General features: G+C 46.7%; 1 protein-coding gene across 1 annotated transcript in view; it reads right to left on the reverse strand.

Moving 5' to 3' along the window:
* The window catches only part of ccdc85ca (coiled-coil domain containing 85C, a), a 29,230-nt gene extending 8,661 nt beyond the window's left edge, over window positions 1-20,569 (reverse strand). Inside the window, exon 1 of the mRNA XM_030356810.1 lies at window positions 18,515-20,569. Coding sequence (XP_030212670.1) covers window positions 18,515-19,232 — 718 coding nt within the window. The 5' untranslated portion in view covers window positions 19,233-20,569. The remainder of the gene's footprint in view (window positions 1-18,514) is intronic.
* Window positions 20,570-20,706: the final 137 nt, after the last annotated feature.

Below are 20,706 nucleotides of genomic sequence, written 5' to 3' on the forward strand. Positions count from 1 at the left end.
GGCACTCAGCGAGGAGGAACAACTAGGAACCTCAATTCATGGACTGCATGAATAAAAACGTAGGAAGGTAGCATCTGCGACTTGGCGTGATATCCATGAGACTTTTCTTCCATGCATCACATGGCAGCTGCCATATTCAGTGCTGGTAAGTGGTGCCTGGGCCATATCCTTGAGAACAATCCACAAGTGCCAATGACAGCGTTTACACACACACGGTGTTCACCTCGGAGGAGTGTTTTCTCATTATGTTATGTAAATTAGTAATTTCACCCAGGCCCCTGATTAAGTCACACATGGCAGATAAAATAAAATGGGATACAAAGGAGAGGAGAGGTAGCGTCTCAAGGGGGCGTGCAAAAAAGCAAGGTAGGGAAAAGGAGAGAGGGATGGAAGAGAGGACCACACAGACACACTGAGAGTAAGAGATAGAGACACAGACAGACAAAGAAATAGACATAGCCAGAAACAGAGATATAGACAGAGAGACAGAGAGAGACAGAGAGAGAGAGAGAGAGAGAGAGAGAGAGAGAGAGAGAGAGACAGAGAGAGAGAGAGAGAGAGAGAGAGAGAGAGAGAGAGAGAGAGAGAGAGAGAGAGAGAGAGAGAGAGAGAGAGAGAGAGAGAGAGAGAGAGAGAGAGGATGCAGCTTGTTTTTCGCTAGCGCTATAGCTAAGCCTCTTTGCTTCCTTGTGACCCTGATGCTAATCCAGCTCCTGTTCACCTGAGCCCCGGCACCAGCTAGCCATGGCTACAAGCCGATTAACACACACACACACACACACACACAACACACACACACACACACACACACACACACACACACACACACACACACACACACACACACACACACACACACAGTGTCCTGTAGAGTATGCACACAAACAACAAGTGCAAAGGTAGTGTCACGCGACACAAGGAGATGTGTCTGGTGAATTTATGTAAGTGGCTAGACAGACGCAACACGTGTTTGCACAAAGCCAAACACTCACGCAAACACGCACACCCACACACACACACACACACACACACACACACACACACACAAACACACACAAAGACAAGACATGGATGCACTTGCACTGTACACACTGCAGGTCATGTTTTGTGGTAATCCTCATTGTACATAATCATATTTACAGTAGACACACACACACACACACACACACACACACACACACACACACACACACACACACACACACACACACACAGTTATTTGCCATCCCATCATATATGATTTAATTCCTTCTTGTGTAACAATTGAGGCGTGGAGAGTTTCGCTGGACAGGCAGGCTAAAAATAGCCTGCGCTCACCGCCAGTACCCAGAGGCAGATCACTGAGGAATAATAGCAGGAAGCTAAGGCTCTCCTGAACAGCAGACAACACAGAGTGTGGGATTACAACTGGTTATGTGTGGGAGATATAAAGGGCTGTACATCATGCCCTGCTGGCCACACAGGGATTAACAGTGTTGTAAATGGTAAATGGACTACATTTATAGAGCGCTTTTCTAACCAGTGGCCACTCAAAGTGCTTCACAATATTGCCTCCCATTTACACATTCATGCACACATTCACACACCGACGATGGAGTCAACCACGCAAGGCTATCGCCTTGCGTCGCCCCTGCAAGTGTGGTATAGCCAAGGAACCGAAAGGATGCCAACCTTTTCAAGAAAAATCTATAATTTCTGGTTTCACCGCATCAAATGTAGGATTGAACTCTTTCTGAAGTTGCCGAAACTGGCAAAAGATCGCACCATTTTCACAACCCATGCCAATTTGTTATCTTTGTTCTGATTAACTTTGACTTTTGGCCATAGAACACAAATGATGACGTTACATAATGTACTTCCTGCCTGAGTGACATCAAATGCTCTTCTGTGCAATTTTAAATTTCTGTATGTCTGATAGGAATTTTTGGCATGTATCTTGCATTGGTGGTGTTTTATGATAATCATAAGTATTTGTACCAGTCTTATTGTTGTCAGTGACAATGATAATGTACTGGACCCTAGTCTAAAATGCACAAAAGTAGCAGACTTTTAGTGTTCTACTTTCCTGTACACTAAACTATGTTTAATGGCGGAACCACAAACAATATTACTCCGCCATTGGAAACCAAAGAACTTAATGTAGTATTGATTTGAACAACACAACGTCCCAGAGAGATATGTCTGTATCATTGTCGCACCACTCTCAAATATATTCCCTCAGTTTCAGGGCCCTCATAAAACACACACATAGACAACGTGCACAATCGCACACACACTCACATTCTGCGTGAATTAAGCTGCAGACACAGGTAGGCTGGACAAAATAAAGCATGGCCATGCAACCGTACATGCACACGCACAAAGACACACACACACACACACACACAAACACAGACACACACACACACACACACACACACACACACACACACACACATACACACACACACACACACACACACACACACACACACACACACACACACACACAAACACATAGACACAAGCATTCCAATCTACAAGAATGTCCTAAGAAGTGATTAACAGCTTTTCTATATTGGATTTGTTTTTCTCCAATTGGTCATAGATTATTTCCAGTCTTTCAGTGAAATCAATAAAGAAATGTAAAAATATTCCATCCAAAGGAAACACAGGGATTGAAACTTCACATCACATGGCTGCTCTCTAAGGCCCTCCAGTAACACAAACACATGGACGGGGTGCACACGTGCACTGCACACACACGCTCTCTCCCTCCGCACTTCATCTCACTTGGAGAAGCTGGTCCACCCAGGAATGATTTCAATTACTTTGTAGGTTTCTTTGCACACACACACTCACTCACGCATGCACACACGCACACACACACACACACACACACACACACACAAACACACACACACACACACACACACATACACAAACACACATCCATCTGCAAGGTACGACTGATTCCAATTACGTAGCCGGGGAAAAGGGAGGAAAAGGAGTAGAGGGTTTGTGGGGGCCAGTCCAGACAAACAGAGAACATATTGTTCCACACCCATCTCTCTCTCTCTCTCTCTCTCTCTCTCTCTCCCTCTCTCTCTCTCTCTCTGTCTCTCACACATGTGCTCCCTCCGATTCCAAAAGTTTTCTTCCCCTTTGTTTGTTGACCTATCCTGCTCTCTGCTCCAACCTCTCATTCTCTCTCTTTTCCACTCTCTAATCTCACACCCAATTGCTCTTCCTCACTGTCTTAGTTAGTCTCTACTTTCTCCGACCACAGCCCCCCTCACACACACACACACACACACACACACACACACACACACACACACACACACACACACACACACACACACACACACACACACACACACACACACACACACACACACACACACCTCACCCCTTGTCTCCCCAAACTTGCTCCTTTTTATCAGTCAATACTTTTTTTTTTCGCTGCTCCCAGAATGTCTGTTCCAGTATCAGAGCTAACAGGCTACTGATATTAGCTCCATTGACCTGCGGTTGTGTATATATTAGTATATATTATTCAGCATGATCCCTTAGTACGGATATGAACCCGATGGACAATGAAAACACTTCGGCCATTTCAGCGTCGCCGATGTATGAGGTCATTGACACCGTAGGCAGCCGTCAAAGTCACAGGCAAAGACAATGCTGACCTCAAAGTAACCCACACACACACACACACCGGAAGGAACAATGCTGACCAAATGAATCGACAGAGGAAGGAGGACAGTCTTGTATTACAAGCACTCAGCAGTTGTCCAGTACCTGCAGAATGGTATGTTTCATACTCATTCTCTCTCTCTTTCTCTCTCTCTCTCTCTATTTCTCACTGGCTCTCTCACTCCTTCCACGACCTCTTTCCACAAATATTGCCATAGTCTCATAACCCACATGGTATTACCGGTCTGTCCCCTGCTTGGATTTTATTGGTGCACATTTTTGATATATCCCCTATGGGGGCTTCAAGGATCCAGTGCTACACACACACACACACACACACACACACACACACACACACACACACACACACACACACACACACACACACACACACACACACACACACAAACACAGACACACACACACACACACACACACACACACACAAAAACACACACAAACACACAGCAAGCTACCACTCAGGAGGGATTAGGGTGTGCATTTGTGTGTGTGTGTGTGTGTGTGTGTGTGTGTGTGTGTGTGTGTGTGTGTGTGTGTGTGTGTGTGTGTGTGTGTGTGTGTGTGTGTGTGTGTGTGTGTGTATGTGTGTGTGTGTGTGTGAGAGAGTTTGTTTTGTGTGTCTTGCATAAACAGTCAGAGCAAAATCAAATATATAGATAATTGCTTAAGACCCCCTCCCCCCCCCCGTCCCCCACTCCCCCCACCCCCCCCCCCCCCCCCCCCCCCCCCCGACCCTTCAGCAGGCGTACAGGTTGGATGATTGAAGCCCAGTCCTGTTACAGAGACCTCCTACAGTGCCCCCTAAGGTGAGAACGTACACCCAACCAAAAGACTGGATGTCTTTTTACTGAGGTCCAATCAAAACATCAGCCTCTGTGTCCCAGTGGTAAGACTCCCTGTTCATGATTTGTGTGGAGTGGTGCCGGAAACAGTGAGGCAGAAGCGTGATGGAGGCCGCACCATCAGTGGTCGGTTGGGGGGGAGGGAGGGTGGGGTAAATGAACGGCATACCACTGCATTGACAAAGGAGTCACTTGGCAACGAAGGCAGCTGTTGCTTGGTTCAATTGGCTGTAAACTCTCAGTGTGTGTGTGTGTGTGTGTGTGTGTGTGTGTGTGTGTGTGTGTGTGTGTGTGTGTCTGTGTGTGTGTCTGTGTGTGTGTGTGTGTGTGTGTGTGTGGGTCTGTGTGTGTGTCTGTGTGTGTGTGTGTGTGTGTGTGTGTGTGTGTGTGTGTGTGTGTGTGTGTGTGTGTGTGTGTGTGTGTGTGTGTGTGTGTACTCCAAGTCCGTGTTCCAATACAGAATTGAATCACATACATTTTGCGACACAGGGATGATTTATGTATAGGGGAGATTGATGTCTCTATATGTGTGTATGTGTCTGGGGGAGGGGTGTGAATGTGTGTGTGTGTGTGTGTGTGTGTGTGTGTGTGTATGCCTGCAGGAGATATGATAAGATGTGCGCATGCTGTTTTCCTTCCGCCTGTTTAAATTAGTGTTTTATCACTGTCACAGGGTTATGTCAAATGTCAGAGGCCAGTACACTCCCGCTGTGAAAACACACACACACGCACACACCAAAATTTATATTTGCAAAGCAAACCCCCCCCCCCATTGGCACAACAGCCCAGAGCTCTCACCCCGACGAGGTGATCATTAGCATCAGACACTACTGACATCACTTGGTGTTGACTTGGCTGTTAAAAGTAAAAGGGTTCAAATCTAAGTAACTTGACTATCCTTTCATCTATCGGGTTGGCACTTTTCACTTTGAATTAACACTAGTTTCAAAATCTCAAACGATAAATAGAAAGTAATATGCTCAGATTTTTAAATAATTGTGGAAAGCTAAATAACTGTTCTGTGAATCCAGCGGCTTTAGCTTCTAGTGATTCCATAGCCTCTGTACAATGTTTGGAAATGACATGATATAATGTCCATTAACAACTTCACCGAACAATTCTGCTTACTGTCGTGCCATAAGCTGCAAACACACTTATGGCAGTAGCCTACAATACAGGTTGTTGGAATGAAGCACGTGTATATTTGTGTATATTTGTTTGTGAAATTGAACTACAGGCCTATTATTAACTATAATAATATGATAACACAAGATGTTTCATTTTATGGAGTGTTCATTAATAATATTACTTATAGTTCCTGCCAATTTCCCAGTAAAGGAAAACTCTTTGAAATTGAATTATAGCCCTGTAAAACCAAAGGAGTAGATAAGGGCTGACCCTTGACCCCCACTTGCCTCATAGCCTAAACCTTCCTGTCACTTCTTAATGGCTCATGCAGTATACCCAACATGGAATAGAAAGCAGCCAAACATTGAAAGATACCAAGGAAAATATTTTCATTTGCATTGGGGTTGTGTGTTTAAATTCTTTGTGGGCTTGCAATGTGTGTGCGTGTGTGTGTGTGTGTGTGTGTGTGTGTGTGTGTGTGTGTGTGTGTGTGTGTGTGTGTGTGTGTGTGTGTGTGTGTGTGTGTGTGTGTGTGTGTGTGTGTGTGTGTGTGTGTGTGTGTGTGATGCAGCCACACTCCTATTGGCCAGTTCACCATGGTGAGGCTTTGATGAGCCCCACACCCCATTGTCTGCACGACAATGCTGTCAGGCAGATGGCCGGATCACCGTGCATGGACATGCACAACCACACACACACACACACACACACACACACACACACACACACACACACACACACACACACGTTATGACCCCACTCCAGCCAAAGCACCAGACAGTGACGGCAGAGCTGACCCACTCTGTCCTCATATCCCCCGCCGCACCCCCCCCCCCCCCTCCCCTTAAATACAACACACACACACACACACATACCCACAAACGCACACACACACACACACAGACACACACACTCACACACCACAGGCAGCCCCCGTATGGGTCTCTTTGGGGGTTGAGTATCCCAGGACAATAGCTTCTATCCCCAGACAGGAAAGGAGTTATGTACGGGAAGACTGTCTTAGTGAGTTTTTGAAAAGGCACTCTCGTTTAATTTTCCCATGGCACACACTAAAGTACGCCCTCCATTGGACCAGCCCTGAATACCAAGCAAGTGAGCAAAACGCCACCTAATAAACTCAAAACCCCAGAAATAACCCTGCATGACATCACACTCAAAAGGACAGCCTGTCCATTGGTGTCTCTGTGTGCGTCCGTGCGAGTGCGTGCATGTGTGTGTGTGTGTGTGTGTGTGGGTGTGTGTATGTGTGTGTGCGCGCGCACGCGTATTTGTAGTGGGGGATTAAGAGATTGCATCAGATTAAATCAAGAGGCTAACTGCAGCAGGTTTGCAAAAATCCAATTGTGCTGATTAGTGTTCATAATGCCAGCTGGAATGCTAGCTGTTTCCTAGCTGTTGTCTGCAAGGCAACTGGGGATATTTTAGATACTTTAGAATAGTTAACACACACACACAACTTGTCTCAACACTATGGGGATGTGTAATAATTTGGATCATTGTGTTAAATTAGTCTCCTTACAAAGGAGCTTGTGATTTGGGTGCATGTGAGTGTGTGTATGTGTCTGTACAGTATGTGTGTGTGTGTGTGTGTGTGTGTGTGTGTGTGTGTGTGTGTGTGTGTGTGTGTGTGTGCGTGTGTGCGTGTGTGCGTGTGTGTGTGCGTGTGCGTGTGTGCGTGTGCGTGTGTGTGCGTGTAGTGTATGTGTGTGTGTGTGTGTGTGTCGCAAGAGATGGAATGTGTGACAGATCTATGTTCCATTCATAAAAGGCAGTGGTGTGGCATTCAACAAGACATCCTACTGTCTACCTCAAACAGAGAGGTGTCCATAAACATCACAACGGCAGTACAGCTAACCCACAAGCCAGGTGCAATGTTCATTGGGGGGAGGCCCACTTCATGTCATTGTCGTTTTGCCATTTTCAATGGACATTGAATGACCATGATGTGACTCTCTCTCTTTTCAATTTGTAGAAGCTGGGTTCCGTTCCACAGCCGTTCCGTCCGATGTCTCCATGTTGTGTGATTGCCGGTTCTCCATATGACTCCGTTCTTCATCATATAAACCTAACGAGGTAGCCACAGACAACCATCAGCATAATTGTATTCACCTTGTTTCCCCCCCCCCCTGGTAGGGTTGGAATACACCACAGGGCCCAGCCCTCTTTGGAATCTAAACTGCATACTCTCATGGGATGATGGCAGGCGTTTCCTCTCAAAGCTCAGTGTGTGTTCTGCTATCAAAAAGCTATTAATCATGTGGATGCAATAGAAACGACCTACTAACTTGCTTGTGTCACTGAGTCGGTGAGCCTGATGCGATGTTTGCTCTAGATGCGTCCATGGTCTCATCCCAGTTGCATTCTGGGAATTCATATTGTGAACTGTGCCGCCTCAATCTGCTGTTTTGTGCCACCTGAGCCAGCTCTGCTTCTCGTTCGCACATCATGTCTATCGTAGGTTCATTCCAGTCCATCCCAGTTTATCCATCCTGTTTCCTTAGGACTGGAATATTATTTTGTGTAAAAAAAAACATCTGGCTATGCTTAAAATGCGTCTTCATCCAGAACCCACAACAACCATTCAAAAGCAAAATAACTGCGTGGACTACATTTTGTTCTACTAACCAATCGTTACCGAGGCTATTGGCGTGGCTTTTACACGCTATCCATAGTTCAACATCGACTAGAAGAAAGATTGTTACCACAGCTACTGACTGTTGGTGGCCAATAATGGCCAACCACTGGCCAACCAGTGCCTGGTAGTCATCAACCAGAAGTCATCGCTGGCCGGTAGCCTGTGCACAAACCAGAGCCCATAAAGCAAAGCAAAAGCGCGGTCGACCACGAAAAATGTTTGGTGGGAGGAGCCTCAAGCCTCTTCTAAGAATGGTGTCGCGTGATGCTGTTGTATGAGCGAGACATGTCAGTGACGATAAGCAAAAAAAACACAAAACAAACAAACCCAATCAGGGTTGTAGTCTAGAGAAAAAGGGCATTGATTGGGAGGGCAGCACTTGCGAGGGACAGCGTTTGGCACATACTGGCTCAAACTGGCTCCTACCTGTGTTTATATGGCTATAAAAAGATATTAATCCAGTCATTCATGCATGGATCTACGTCACACACGCTGACGTCGATGTTCAAATTAAGACACCTGCAGCAACACTGAAACAACACAAACGACACCCAAGCGGCTGTCTGAAACGAGTCCAGCGGCGGTGTTTAAGAGCGGAACGTGAGTGTCTGTGTGACACACAACGCCGCCGTCATTGTTTCATCGCCGCGCCTTTTTTTTCTCACACTGCATCGTGCACTTCCCCCATTGTGTGTGTTTGTGTGTGCTGGAATGTTGGCATTCCTGACCAGGCAGCTTTTTTTTTTGTTCATACACACAGCTGAGGGAATCTCCGTGAGAAGCATGATCCTCCACACCTCCTCCCCATCTCACACACACACACACACACACACACACACACACACACACACACACACACACACACACACACACACACACACACACACACACACACACACACACACACACACACACACACACACACGCGATAGGTAATTTCTCATAGGTTATTGATTATTCTTTTCAACCTGATAAGAGAAAGAATGATGGTGAATGTATTGTTTATCAGAACATTGTTAAGATCAAATCAAAGTTGCAAAAATAATTTGACTTTCTTTTAATACTTAAATCTTAGCTCTGATAAGTAAGATTTTGGTATGATAATGAATGAATTATGATGAGTCGAAAACAACGTGCCTAATATATATTGCCGTAATAACTTAAAAGAACACATCTTTTCATTGTGGATTATTGGGGTGAATCCTAAATGGCAACAAATCTTATTTTGAACGACTTTGTTTCAGCAGATAGCAAATAATAAAATGCAAAAGTCTCAACGTGTCGGTGGGCTTTAAGTTGGTGGGTCCACTGTGGATTTCTTGGCAAAGGCAACATCAAAAGGATTTCTATAACCATGCTTTCAGGAGTAATATGTGGTTTGGCCCGTTGAGAAGCATGTGCTTTAGGAAGGGGTTTTAACAACAGAGCCAGAGCTTAGTGGCTCTCAGTCTCATCACGTCAACAGCTGATCGTGCATGGGCTCACTTCACATGAAACACGACCATTAGCCATACACCCGCCTATCATCCTGAGCGTTCTCTCATAGAGCCTACGAAAGAGAGAGGACATACAAGACGAAAGAAGGAAAGTCAAGAAAATAAATGATTGCACTCACTGACTGTTTCAGTTTACTCATAATTATTACGGAGATTAAGTTGTTAGAGTTTGATGAAATGCAATACCAGGACTAGTGTGTGCGTGTGTATGTGTCCCTCTGTCTGTGTATGTGGCTGAGTATCTGTGTTTGTGTCTGTGTGTTTAATCAAAGCCAGTGTCCAGAAGACGGCAAAAACACTGCAGTAATCTACAAGCAGACTCCCCTCTGACCTGCAGCAGATGGCCATCTGTCCACTTTAAGTGCGTGTGTGCGTGTCTGTGTGTGTTTGCGTGTCTGTGTTTGAGACATAGGCTGACAGAGAGAGCAAGACGTTGGTTCAGGGCCATGGCAATGGGTATGGGACCTTACGCCTGAGTTTATTTCCATGTGTTGATTAGACCATTTAACAACTCTATTAAATATTTAGTTGTCTTCTATTTTCATCACAATAACCCAAAAGTGGCAAAGACTTTGCTGCTAGTTTACGGACAAATGCAAGAATTGGCCTTAATACAGCCATCGTGGGAATCTATTCATAGCCATGCCCCCCCTCCCCCCCTCCCAACACACACACACACACACACACACACACACATAGACACAATAACCTTCCCATGCTGGGTCATTATCATAACAACACAGGTCCTGCTCTACGCGGCTCGCTGTAAATCCATCCCGACAGGTTGAACACTACCACCACGGACACACACAGACACACACAGACACACACACACACAGACAGGCATACACACACAGAGATACACAACAATAAATTAGGTCAAATAAAAACAACACAAAATCAGCGGTAGTAGGGTACTCACACACACACACACACACACACACACAGATATCCTAACACAGATAATACCAAGAGACAGACCTATCTTCCCTAAACACAGGGGACCAATTCTACATCAGGAGAAAGGGGTGTGTGGGTTGGCAGTGGGTAGGGGTCGGCCATTCAAACCCTCACTCAGCCCGACTCGAAACCCTCCATCAACAAACACACAACAGCCTTTCCTGGATGTAAACAAATGAGCCTCATTGTTCCCGTAACCACCCAGACGCTCCAAGCCTCTCTGCTTCCTGGCTCCTTGACGCGCAACAACAAACACACTGAGGGAACAAGGAAATAGGAAGCACCGAATATTGACACAGGTGAGTGTTAGTCAAACAGTCTGTGATCAAATAAAACACCAAAAAAAACGATTTAGAAACATTTGGGGCCTTGAGGGGCAAATGATGAAAAAGGAAATCCTGTTGCAAAAGCATACACCATCCCCATTATCTATCAAGACTCTGCTCTGATGACATCCATCCTATAAAGGGACTTTGAGTCCCAGGGCTTTGAATTTACACCTCCATCTCGCCGAGTGGGGAAAGAATGCATTGTGGAGCGTGAAGAAGCGACTCATGCCAAGCACTGAAGAGACCACAACAGAAAGTGTTTCCAGGAAGCCCCCCGCCCACCGCCCTTAACGCTGTTATCATGCATGAGTCCCTCGACGGTCATTCAGCCACCGTCTACACGAGCCAGGAATGAGGGAGCCACAATTACAGGCTCCTTAAGGAATTAACACCAGCAACGCCGCTCTGAGAACAGCTGGCGGACAACCTTCTGCGTTTACCAGCGGCTGGTTCCTAGCCAAGTGTAGGTGGAAAACACTTACGTTTAGAGCGCTGTGTAATCAGCACACAGAGACGGGGGAGGACAGGAAAAACAAAAGTGTCTGTGGACAGATTATACGAGGCAAACAGAGGGTAAACACGGGGAGTTTTCTCTTGAGGTGTAACATCAGGGTCTTTCTCTAGCGTTTACGAGAAGTGAAAGTCTAGAAAAAGTCAAGAGGCAGCATTTCACATTTGAAATGAGTCACAAGCAGTCACATGACAGTCAGCTAAAAGGAGGCAGAAGTTCTTCCTTCAACAAACACACCTAGCCCTGTACTGCAAGGTGCAGTGGGTTGAAAACCCACTTGGCCTGGGTTGTTCCGGAAGATTCAGACGCTTTGTTCGCGGCCATCATTCTCCTGAGAGACGCCCCAAAAAATGTGTGGCTAAGGAAGTAGAGACATGTTCGATTATGTGTTTGTGTGTGTGTGTGTGTGTGTGTGTGTGTGTGTGTGTGTGTGTGTGTGTGTGTGTGTGTGTGTGTGTGTGTGTGTGTGTGTCTGTGTGTGTGTGTGTGTGTGTGTGTGTGTGTGTGTGTGTGTGTGTGTGTGTGTCTTAGGGGAGTGGAAAGGTCAGAGGCTCAGGCTCATCTGACCGTGCATGGCTACTGGAGTGTGGAACTCCCACTCCTCTTTGCAAGTCCTCTCAGACTCTCCGACTCTCTCTGTCTCTGTCTCTGTCTCTGTCTCTCTCTCTCTCTCTCCCTCTCTCTCCCTCTCTCTCCCTCTCTCTCTCTCTCTCTCAGACCCTTGAGGAGCCACAGCAGGGGGTAGAGCCTGACTTTACAGGGATAGTGCAGACATCAAAACCAGGAATGCTGGGATTCTGAGCTTCCTGGTGTGGAGGTCAGGGAGGTGATTGGCTAGGGGAGCCTGGGACTCAGCCCTAGGTGCAGATTTCAGGTCTCCCGTTCCGTCGGGCCAAATAACCACTGATGCTTCACAATGGTTCCCTGAGGCACTACCCTTAGGGTGCGGTACAACCTAGGCTCTAAATACAGTGCTTCTCGTTTCTTTGATTTCATTCGTGCCATAGGATACCGTAAGCAGAGATCAGCCTCTAATCCGGGAGCGAACCACATATGAAGTCCCAATACCGATGCCCTTTTTCTCTAGATTACAACCCTGATTGGGTTTGTTTAGTGTTTTTTTGCTTATCATCACTGATAAGCAAATGTTTCTCTGAGGGTGGGGTTCCAGATATTGCAGCAATATGCCTAGAGTCGAACAGCTTATTACGTGAATATATTTGGACCACTGGTCGCTCTCTACTCTCTATGTGTATTGTAAACCCGATTTGGTTGGGTCCGTCCGTCCATCCATAAAACCGCATGTACACACCCATGACTGAACCCATGAATGACTCGATGAAGCTGAAATGTTTTTTGCTGAGGTAATCAGTACTAAAGAAAACACTCGTTCTCCGAGTACACACGTCTGCGTCCGGCTCCGAGCTCCTAGCTGCCGCGGCGTGGCGAGAGGCTGAGCTCGCCATCGCTCTCGGGGTGGGCCCAGTCGGTCGAACCCAAAGGTCTCTATAGGGTGCTCCTTCTCGGGATCAAGACCCCCCCCCCCTGCGGCCCCCCTCTAGCATCAGCCCGCTTCCCACCAGTCACTTCCCCTTCTCACTGGGATCACCGGTGCGCACGCTGACAAAGCAAACAGGGAAATAAAAGGATGATCGGGTGCGATTGTAAACGGAATGGCTGCTGTAAATCCCTCATCAGTGAGGTCCCGAAGCACCGGGTCGTAAACGGGCCGACGCGTGAACCATTAGGTGATTCACCCGCTGAATCACCCCTGTCGAGATGTAAAGTAGTTGACCGCACCGCACGCACGGCCGTGCGTGCGGTGCGGTCAACTACTTTACATCTCGCCACGGGACAGGCAAGCGAGAGGGTGTCAGCTCGCCTCGGAACGCACGTACGCCCGATTCATATTGACTTCCTCATGAGGCTCACAGATCACAGGGAAGAGTGGTTCACCACGTGAGGTGATCGGGCAGGAGAACGCACGCAGGGTAACCCTGAAGCACCCAAGACGAGGAAGCACCTAAGACCAAAGCGGTCGAGCTTCTGTGTGTGTGTGCGTGTGTGTGTATGTGTGTGTGTGTGTGTGTGTCTGTGCGTGCGTGTGTGCACGTTAACACACAAATGTAACTGTTAACAAAATCCTCCCAAAATGAGAGCAGTGCAATTGCCCACTGTGTAATAACTCTGTGTATTGATTCATTGCCTCATCAAAATGTAAGTCATACTATACAGAACACAAAGTTAGCCTTGTGAAAAAAAACTAACTGCAGACAAAATGTAGCAGATGAAACAAAAGTAAGTATGTTTAGTTTTTCACAAAGGTGAAACCAAAAGCGCTGATCACCCTTTCATTGACAGAGGGAGGGGCTCAAATTGTGAAATTCAAATTCAAACACACAGCTGCGACATTTGGAAACATCCCATGGCCCAGGCTGGGAAGAAACTTCAAGTGGCAGAAGAATGTTGGAAAAAAATGATAAGGGCCGGTAGATTCAACTTAGCTCCTCCTTTCATGAACTTATTTGTGATAACAGCTGAGAGCCAGCTGTGATGAAACTCACTGGGCTAGTAGCCTGTATTTTGTTAGGGCTGTGTGTGTGTGTGTGTGTGTGTGTGTGTGTGTGTGTGTGTGTGTGTGTGTGTGTGTGTGTGTGTGTGTGTGTGTGTGCGTGCGTGCGTGCGTGCGTGTGCGTGCGTGCGTGTGTGTGTGTGTGTGTGTGTGTGCGTGCGTGTGCGTGTTCGTGTGTGTGTGTGTGTGTGTGTGTGTGTGTGTGTGTGTTTTTAAAGGAAGTCTGTTTCCTTTGTTCTGGCTTTGCTGCATATGTTTCCTTTGTTGAGACAGGAGGAGTTAAGGAGGGCGGTTACGTGGAAGAGTTGGTCCTTGAGCGCTTGGGGTCAACACTGTTCAACTTCTTCTCCATGCTTAATGTGCGTGTGTTGTGTGCGTGCATGCATGCATGCCTGCGTGTGTGTGCGTGTGTGTGTGTGTGTTTTGTCCCTTTTCATCTGTGCCTGTAGATGCTCACTGCTGTCAGTGAGGCTCTTATCAACGACAGCCGGGAGTGTGTTGCTTTATGGTAAGTGGCAGGGGGCATTTGGATTGGTGATAACCTTTTGCTATCTTTTCTTTATCACACTGAACCCTAGAAGATACAGGGCACAGAAAAACTAAAGATGTTGGCCCAAATAACGTGACAGAAAGAACCAAAACCAAAACTAAAAAATAACACTTGATTGAAAACCAAGTGGCAAAGGTTGTGGATTAAGAATGCATGAGCAGTTACACACTATAAATATACATAGTGTATAAGTGCCTATGATATTGGATATTGAGGGAAAGACAAAGAGATGGAGCAGGGCGCAAGAGGAGAAAGGGAGAGTGAATGGGAGGAGCTGAGTTTGATAGGGGGCCAGAACTAGAATGAGCAGGAGTAAATCAGGGGCAGGCAGAGAAAGAGAGGGCCCATTGATAATAACACACAGAGTTTGTGGAGGGGGGTCCTGGGGTGGGATGGAGATTGTTTGGGGGGGGGGGGGGGGGCTGGGAAGCAGGGCACAGATACTGAGTGACACAACAGGGACCTTGGCGCGAAACAATGGGCCCCCTGAGAGGGGCCCCACGGCCTCAGAGTCAGACAATCTATTTTTTCAATCAGCAAGACCCAAAGAAAGGGAGGGGGCCGGATGGGGGGGGTTACGCCTATTTATTCGTTGTTTATTCATCATTCATTTATTCAACAGTTAAATCTATTTTTTCCTTGCCATAATTAATTTTAAAATACAAATAAAAAAGAAGGCTCATTCAGCACGCAATGATTCTTATTTCTTGTCATTTCAGTGCAGTAAACCCGTCCAATCACCTCACACGCTGCAGGTCCAACTCAACACGGTGTATTTGGCCCCAACATGGCAGACCATGCAACTCCATAACGATGATGATCACAGCACCGTGAGCTGCTATTGAAGAGGATGAGGAGATAGGGTAGGGGGAGGTGATCCTTCTTCAACAAACTGAGAAGTGGGACACACCAACAACAGCATTCCTCTGACTGACCAGACACACCGGATTGGCCAGTTCTCCCTCATGGCTGCCCGTTGATTTCGGTTTTGAAAGATTCTCCGAAAACTTCAGCAAAAACAGTACACAATTATCAGACTTGTTCTATGTTGTTTCTTTTCTCACGAGACGGAGAGGCGCTTTAGCTACTCAACAGATGAATCCTGAGAGTGTTTGTGAGTTGGTAGAGGTGTATCAAGGAGCTGATCTGGAGGTCAGTAGAGCGTTAGAGCTGACCGGATACGCTCGGAGCAGGTTATATGAGAGTGAACTTTAAATAGCAGATTCCGTTTGAGGCGACGTTCCAGTAACGGACTCTCTGCTCTTAAATATATTGAATCTAGGGCTTAAATTCTTAGTTCATAACAAGAACACCATTAGTGGTTCACATAAATATAGAAAATGCATCGATCTTTGGTAATTGAGCCATAATGGTTGTCATTTATCAAGTGATGATGTCGATCTTTTGCTGCTCATAGCTGCTGAAATTAGGATACGTTGTTCCTTTTCCAGTTTCAGTTTACACAATGACTAATCAATCACTAAGCAAGCAATTGACGAAACAGATGGCGAAAATATGTGTTAGTATGTGTTAGCATAATTGCATCTGTGTGTGGATGGAATCAAGGTGGCCTAAAATCGATACATTTAACCGTTTTGGATTGTCTAATATGACGATAGACTTACATTGTACAACTGTGCCCTGTAGAATTAAAGTAAAGTACTAGCAGCGGTTGCGCCAGTAAGCTACGACCCCCATGGACCGATATAGTAAAACGGTAGAAGCCCAGGGCCCCTGACCAAAAGCCAGGACCTTGCTCCTCTCCTCAGACGTGTTGCTGTGTTTTGAATTATTCGCATATTTCGATTCTTGGGGTCACGATTCGGATAAAAGGGGATACAAAAATATCAAACCAACATTGTAATGTAAATGCAGGATGGCAAGGACAAGTGCAATGTGTAGCGAAGCACTTGCCTGCTTGTTAGGGAAAGACCTACTTCTGCACACAGTCCACTACGGGACAGACAGAGCAGGAAAATACACCAGACAGGGCCGACATGAGTCTCAGCAAACTGCTTTGTAAGCGGGGCAAGTGAAATCAATAGCAGTAAAGTTAACACAATCAAACGTCAACCAACACTTTAACAATGATTCACACAAAAAAACACCGGCAAAGCAGCAGCAGCCAGAACATTAGAGAGACCACCGTGCAATCTGACTCGGCAGATTTCGTACACTGACCTCGAATCCACTGAGGACTGTTGCCAAGCATTGTGTGTGTGTGTGTGTGTGTGTGTGTGTGTGTGTGTGTGTGTGTGTGTGTGTGTGTGTGTGTGTGTGTGTGTGTGTGTGTGTGTGTGTGTGTGTGTGTGTGTGTGTGTGTGTGTGTGTATGTGTGTGTGTGTATTGGTTTCTGTGTGGGTGTGTCGTTGTCACTGAGAGTCTTTCAGTGCACCAACACTATAAAGGAATGCTAAAGTGAAAAGGTGCAGGAAGCTCAGCTCCATTGTCCAGCTGAAACCCCACACAATGTGTGGTATCGTAGTTACAGTCGCCAAAACCTTCCTGTTTGGTCGAGTTGTTGATGTGCGACTTGAAACTTTCGCAAAACAAGTTTTATGTCACTTTGTGGACGTTGTGCTATTTTTGTTATTTGGAGAATCCCTGCATGCAATATATGGGGATTTGGTTGAGTTTTGGTTGAAATTCCTCGTCAGCAGGATTTTTCGCTGGTCACAGCCAAACCTGCTCAGTGAGAGTGCACACACACAGGTGTGTGGTGTGACACAGAGAGTCACATACTAGAACCTTCTAGAGGCTGTCAGGCCCGGGTGGTGCTGGTCAATGGCGGAGGTGGAGGTGATACAGGTCAACGCACAACCGAGACTCAACTCACTGATCAAATAATTTGCAACTCGTGGACCTGGGGTTGGGGGGGGGGGGGGGTATGGGGGGCTCACAGCGCTTAATCCTCATTAGGTTTGACTGCGCCGGGCCAAGAGCTAAGGCAATTAGCCGGCCGCGCCATCTGTCTGTGCCCAACGCGCGGCAGGGAGGAGTAGACCCCCAACCCCCCCCCTCCCCCCCTAGCCTCAGTGGTCTGACCGGAGGTGGGCTCGAGATGTGTGTAATAACAAAGTTATAACAAATATAATATTTATTATTAATATACTCATATATTGTAATATATTTTTAAGATTTGTTCCACTGGAGAAGAACTACAGTATGAACGGAGAAAAATAGTTGAGGTGGATCATTTCGTGATTGATTAGTATTCAAAACTGAAGGGTTGTGAGAGGGACATTTACATTCTACATGTGCTTAGCTTGTACACGACAAAAGTGTGCTTAACTAATGACAGTAAAGTGTAGCGTGTGCATAAGGCCCCATGATAAGGCCCTGTGTGTGTGTCAGCTTGAGCACCGAGTTCTGAGCCAGATACCTCAACACTTCCAGCTATCCACTTGATGTCTTTGCGTGTGCGTTTGTGTGTGTGTGTGTGTGTGTGTGTGTGTGTGTGTGTGTGTGTGTGTGTGTGTGTGTGTGTGTGTGTGTGTGTGTGTGTGTGTGTGTGTGTGCGCGCGCGCGCGCGCGTGTGCGCGTGTGCGTGAGTGCGTGTGTGCGTGTGTGTGTGTGTTTGTGTTTCTATAGCATATCCTGATACTGTGTATTTAAGTTTGTGATGGTGACCATAAAGCACAATAAGTTATGGGACCAGCCATGTGTTTACACTGCATGCCTGCACAGGTGTCCTTTTATTAACATCTGTTAATGTAACATTTTATTGCTACTGCACTGCACGGAAAGGCGTGAAACTTGTGAAAAACTTACCATTCAGTCCATTGGGAATGGCTCTACTGTGGAATTGAGCGCTGGAGAGGTCGTCCATAGACCTCCTTAGCGTCGCTGTCTTGCCCTCGGACGGTTTGTGGCTGTGCATGGGGTGGTGATGGTGCAGGTGATGGTCAGGACTCCCGGCGCTCCCTGCACTGGAGGTGCTGCTACCGTCCCCGACGTCCCGGACCGTAACCGAACTCCCGTTGAGGTTGGTGAGACTGGACTGGCTGTCGATGGAGCTCCGGGAGCCAGCTCCGTTCCTCTCCTCGTCCAGCATCACCACAATCTCCTTCAGCTCGGCGTTCTCTCGCATCAGCGACTCCTGGTTGGCCTCTAGGTCTTGCAGCTTCTGCTGGTAAACGCCGCAATCCTTCCACATGACGCTGGCCGTGTAGCGGCCGAACCGCTGCCACTCCCGGGACAGCTTCTTGCCCTTCTGCCGGTCATCGTCCAGGAAGCAGCAGAGCTCCCGGAGCTCGTGGTTATCGTCCTGTAGTTTCTGGTTCACCTCTTTGAGACTCCGGATCTCGTGGAGGTGGACCTGTAGGCTGCGGTTCACGTCTCTCATCTTATTCCCGTGCTCGACCATCAGGTTCATCTTCTCGCCCTCCGCTCTCCGTATCCTCCTCACCAGCTCGTCCTTCGCGAGCCTCGGGAGGTCCTCGTCGGAGGGTTTGTTCACATCCACTCCGTCTGGACAGTGTTTGGCCATATTCCCGTCTGTTGGTTTTATCCTTTGCGCACCGATTCCGATTATATCCAAGTCCGATCAGCAGCCGCCTCTTCCTAACCAAGCTTCGATGGTGAAATGATGAAAAACCAATCCATTATAAATAACCTCCCAGCATGGGATTCAAAACGCCAAAAAGATAGAGGACCAGGTTCGGTCCTGCTTAGGTGTGGACTCTCAATCCCCGGGAACAGGTGACCCAGAAACACGCTGCGCAGCCGATAATCCCTCGATTCATCAGGTCCAGGGATGTACCCGAAATCACCCGGTGACCCGATCCCTTTGACCGCAACGTTTATCCGAAACGTCTGTTTATTTATCCGAAAAAAAACGCTTGGAAGCTGAATGGATATGCGAAACAGACCGAATGAACCCGGCTAAAAAAAGCTTGACCAAATCCTCTGCACCGTGCTGTCTCTCTCTCCAGCCAGCCCCAGATTGACTCCGATCCACTGATCCTCGATCATAGGCGATGGGCGTGACGTCAGCAGCAGCGCAGGGATTGGCTCGGCTGTCGAACGGGCGAGGATTCCCATGAACACCATCCTATGGGCGGTCGGTGTGGATGCGTTCAGGAGGACCTGCAGGAGTTTGAATCATATTCAGGAGGACCTGCAGGAGTTTGAATAGATGTGTGAGCCACATCCGACTCAACAAGTAGAGAACAAAAAAATCTGAAACGCATGTGCATAACGTATAACAATAATATAGGGGACAACGCAACACAGAATTTTCTTATTTCAACCAGAAAGAAACAAATACATAATTATTAATTTGTACACTGATTATAGCCTATTCTATTGTGAGCTTGGATAACCGTTTTTACATATTTTATTTCCTTTTTTTGTGGGACTAATGATGAACCATCGTAATGAATGGCCATAGTAATGCCTCTGATCCCTGCCTGATAATATAAGTGACCTTTCAATTATTCTGCAAATATTTCCACTTGGTTAATCAAAAAAAGCTTCCTTCTTTTTTCTTCTTCTAAAATACAGCGTTCAAATGTCGAGCGTTAGGTTAATCCATTTAGCTTCAGCTTTGTATCTTGGTTGAATGGAGACTGCTGCATTTATTGTCTGGATGACGTCGCCCCCTGCTGGGGAAGAGGATCTACAGCGTCAGTAGAATTTACACAACGTGAATATTTTCCACGTAAACAAAGAAATCAGGTGTTCAAAAACGCCTTAAAACAACAACAACAATAATGATAATAGTAATAATTACAAGAATACTAATTTCATTAATCACAATCGCAACAATAATATAATATGTATATTCATTCATTTTAACAGTAGGCTACAGACGAAGCACATTGGAATCAATCTCCTAAACATGGAAAGCGAGGCGGAGAGAGAGAGAGAGAGAGAGGGAGAGGGAGAGGGAGAGGGAGAGGGAGAGGGAGAGGGAGAGGGAGAGGGAGAGGGAGAGGGAGAGGGAGAGAGAGAGAGAGAGA

Source organism: Gadus morhua, chromosome 5, assembly GCF_902167405.1.
Source record: "Gadus morhua chromosome 5, gadMor3.0, whole genome shotgun sequence".
NCBI lineage: Eukaryota > Metazoa > Chordata > Actinopteri > Gadiformes > Gadidae > Gadus > Gadus morhua.